Below are 4,460 nucleotides of genomic sequence, written 5' to 3' on the forward strand. Positions count from 1 at the left end.
CCATGTTCTCCTTTTCCTAATCCTTTACTACTAGGCCTCTCATTAATACGGTATACAGAGCCAGTACCACCAAATCGATCATTACCACAACCTACTACTACTACTACATTATAAGGTACTATAATAGGTAGCATTACCATATACAACCCTACTTATACCAAGTATATGAAGGGCTGCAGCACACATAACACATGGTTCTACTGTTACATATAGGGTACTATGTCGTATGGCATCACATGATTTATATTTATCATATATCCTGAGAGAGAGTGGTATCATCATCATTACTATTGAGATAACTCTCCTCCCCCTACTTATCAGTGGCCACAAGCTCAGCATGCCTTGTAGCATTCCTAGTATGATTGGTCTCATTACCAGCAGTAGCCAATACCACACCATTCGATACAAAGGCACATCCAACAGGTACCTCATCTGCTAATATTGGGAATAATACAGTTCGAGTTTACTACATTATTACCAGTATCGTATGCCTCTTGGGCTGCTGCTAAGGCTAGTCGCATGAACCTCTTATCATCTACACTGAAGTGATCATGACTACCTTCCTCCTCCTCCTTATCATCATGCATTGGGATGAACAACTGATTACCAAAGGATTGCTATACTACATAACACAAGAGTGATGATTCATCACTGATGAAGGAAACTGAGCAGGAACAAACATCAGACGAGTAAACCACTGCTGCTGCTACTGATGTCGTTCTTGTTGTCGTTGTTGCTGACAAGCATGAGATAAATGTCGTCTAAAGACGTGGTCCTCTTTATATGCATTGATGATATCATCATCATCACTACTCAAAGGCATGGGCAATGACCCTAGTCATCCTCGAGTAAGAGGGAAAGGAGGGATATCAGCCTGTCTATATTTACTACATACTCGTCATACTGTTGTATCCACTAGCATTGCAACCAGGTAGACAAGTGCTTGCCTCGAAGAGTAGCAATGTAGATGTATATGATAATTATTATCATCATCCACGTGGTTGATACTAGAGGAAGTCTTGTTGTTTTCATATGTAGCCTATCATGATGCTATCAGGCCTTACTGATTAACTATGAATGCATCCTTTCTAGACTACACATCATCACCAACTACCTTACTCTCGAAGAGGTAATAACAGAGCTTTATAGTATTATACAAGTTACTAATGGAGTGGTATTATGACTAGTACCTGCTATACCCAGCTTTGTCGTTGATAATAACACCTCCTTGTATACCCCATCTGTATGTACCTAACCCACCTATCAATGTGGGTCACTGCTTATACGATATCAAAGGTAGACATTATACATGAGTAAACATTAGCTGTATGACTGCAATGATCATACCACTATCAACAACCTCAGAACCCATCAGTGTGCATCGAGCTTGGATCCTTGTAATGGTATATGACATATCCTAAGATCATCACATATGCGGTACTCGACAGCAGTCATCCACTTCACCATAGATAGCAGCAACAGCAGCAGCAGAAGGAGGAGGAGGAGCAGGGAGAGCTCATCTTCATTCACTATTGTCATCACATCCTATAATCATATAATGTCTCTTCTTGTCGTAGACTACTAGTACTATTGCGGTGTGTTTGGGTCATATTTTGTGATCATATATTTTAGTGTATTGTTGTTGTTGTTGAATAACCCCTTATGCTACTTATCTCTCTTACAAAGCTGATGTATCGATGATGATGACATCTCCAAATAGATACAGCTTGGATGACACTCAAGATGATACCTCCTAATGATGATAATAGCAGTGGTAGTAGCTCTAACAATAGCAACAGCGTACTCTAGCCTCCACCACCATTCGAAAGAGGAGTGGTATGACCATCATCACCACTAGCAACATCTGACGATATGTGCACAATGATGATACATATTTGGTAGAGTAGGTTTTGTACCAATAGAGTTACTCATGATACGGGTATTGAGTTCATCGAGTTCATGTTCCCTGTGTATGAGTATTGAGAGATCGGATACCTGTTGGGGAATTGGATCGATGGTACTACCACCTACTCCCGAATGACACATAAATGTTCCCATGATGACATGCTACATGTCTACCGTGATGATTATCGGCATTAAAGCCTAGATGTAGTGGTTGATGTATTATCTGTTGTTGGTACTAATATCGATATAACTACATACCACTGACCTATCCTATTATAACAATTTATTGTTTGACAATAGATTCTACCAAAGATGTCAATAACCTCAATCATCATGTCCTGTCTTCCATTACTAGAAAAGTCATCATGCCTCCCTCTACCATGATGACCACCCTTATTTCTCTCAGATCCTATGTACGTATCGATGATAGTTTCTATGAAGCTAAAGACCACATGAGCTGAGAGCCTACTCAGTCTCGTAGCGGTTGTTTTGAACTGTCGTATTTGGCGTATCAAAGGATGAAGGATAAATAGAGCAAGAATATCATCATCAAACTAACTCAACGTCGGATAACCTTATTATTCCATATATCATAGCATAGATAACGACGAGGATGGTATGTATGGGTATATGTTAATGATAGACTATTAATAGTTGTAGTTTGGGCGGTAAAGAAAGCTATTCCTACTCTATAAGGTACAGCCTCCAGCTATCCAATCTTTATCCATATACCCACGATTCCAATCATATTACGTATAATGACGATAATACGACTGATACAATAGAGGGATAGTATTCGGTAACTGGTATGATGATCATTTCATATCCCGTACATGGCCCATAGCGTAGCTCATAATCGATGGGGCGCGGCGGGGCGAGCGAGGAGAGTGTTGTGCGCAAGATTCATGCCGGGTGTTCAAAAAAGCTATTGTCAAACCCAGGAGCTCTCCCAGGAGAGGAGTGCGTGAAAACTCGTTCAATGGACTACGATCAGGAGCGCTCCCATGGTCACTCTGATGAGTGCTCCTCGGCATGTTCAATAAGTACTTTTCGCTCGCCCGAGAGTGCTCTTAGGATTGCGTTTTCCAGGAGAGTTGGAAGATGGCGGGGGTCAGAGGGGTGCTGGGTGAGTTTGTTCGGGTCTGCTGCATCGGTTGGAGGAGCGTCCGATGAGTGAGGGAGCGAGAAATCACCACTTCTCTACATTCCCAAGAAAATTTTTCTGGATATTAAGTGATCCCAGACTGTGGTTGCCAGTGAAGAAAGTTCATACCCTGAAATTAGCGTAATCATTGATTAATAACTAATAAGTACATACGGTATTCAGGTCTCTTAACGATCAAATTTCACTGTGTTTGTGGTTTTTACCCAGTCGGCTCGATCGAGCCGCATATTCGGGGATGAGTCTCAGTGCTCTATGACTCAGCAATGACCAGTGTGGGAGAATATGCACATGGTCAACTACATGTGTTAGTGATATTAGAGAAAATCTGAGGAAATTTTGGGGAACTCTTATTGTTTTGCTTGTCTGGGAGACTGACATCAATTGCATCTATTCCCCTCACTCCAAAACACCATATAAACGCTCTGAGCACTTGCACGCTGATCCCTATCGTGCGAATCAGAATTCCCTAATACGAAATACCTTGCGCCTTTCGAGCAATTGGATTTCCATATCGTCATCATGGGAGACGTACTCATGATTGATAGCTTAGCCGTATATTCGTATGAGGCATATTGACGTCTTTGGTATTCATTAAGGGATAATAATACCAACCGATACTAATGAGACTCAACACAATCGTCGTCTTCCTTCTTGGTCTTGTTATCGAAGTGATGATGCCTGTTCATGGATCGAATGCAATACTTGTGGATACTGATAAAATACCGATCGCGGTAGGCAGGCTATTGTTATCGAGATAGGGTATTGTTTCTTTAGCTAACAGCTGGTGAGGCTCTGGGTTGTGTTATGAAGAGAGAACCGATACCCGGAAGAGGTAGATACCCGGACCGGGATTTCGCGATACGCATGAAGACCACCACTAATGAAGGTCTTGTACTCTTAGAGTTCACAGATTTCACCAAAAAATTGCTTATTTACAAGATGTGAGTATAAATATATGATGATCAGATCGACCTGTGCGTCGCCGTCTTTGTTTAGAGAACGAAGAAATGGCGGTGTAGAAATGATGGTTGAAGATGACATTTTCATTGGTAAACCAGATGATCAAGGCCAAGATTGGGAAGAATTGGCATTACGGTTCATCCCACGATCTGTGCTCATGATTGATAATCATCCCACGCAAACTCTACAAGATTGTCGGCAAATATTGGAGACCTTGAAATCATATAATTCTGGACCTAATGAATCTCCTATTGATTGGATAAGCTCCTTCTACAATATCAAGGAAACAGAGATGCGGGAGGAGATAAGAAATAGGAATAAAGCCGCAAGCAAGGAGCATAGCATATAACACATAAGGACACCCGAGTGATATCGATGTTTTTGGTGATGTCATCTACATGTGATGTATGTCGTGTCCATGTTACTCGCG

At 41.4% G+C, this 4,460-nt stretch overlaps 1 protein-coding gene across 1 annotated transcript; it reads right to left on the reverse strand.

Moving 5' to 3' along the window:
• Window positions 1-310: 310 nt before the first annotated feature.
• Window positions 311-587, reverse strand: Pmar_PMAR027698 (conserved hypothetical protein; the record flags this gene model as incomplete). The annotated part of the gene is made up of 2 exons (XM_002771297.1): window positions 311-432; window positions 479-587. The coding sequence occupies 2 exons, from the start codon at window positions 585-587 to the stop codon at window positions 311-313; spliced, it is 231 nt and encodes a 76-aa protein (XP_002771343.1).
• Between the last annotated feature and the right edge of the window lie 3,873 nt (window positions 588-4,460).

Source organism: Perkinsus marinus (assembly GCF_000006405.1).
Source record: "Perkinsus marinus ATCC 50983 genomic scaffold scf_1104296963120, whole genome shotgun sequence".
Classification (NCBI taxonomy): Eukaryota; Perkinsozoa; order Perkinsida; family Perkinsidae; genus Perkinsus; species Perkinsus marinus.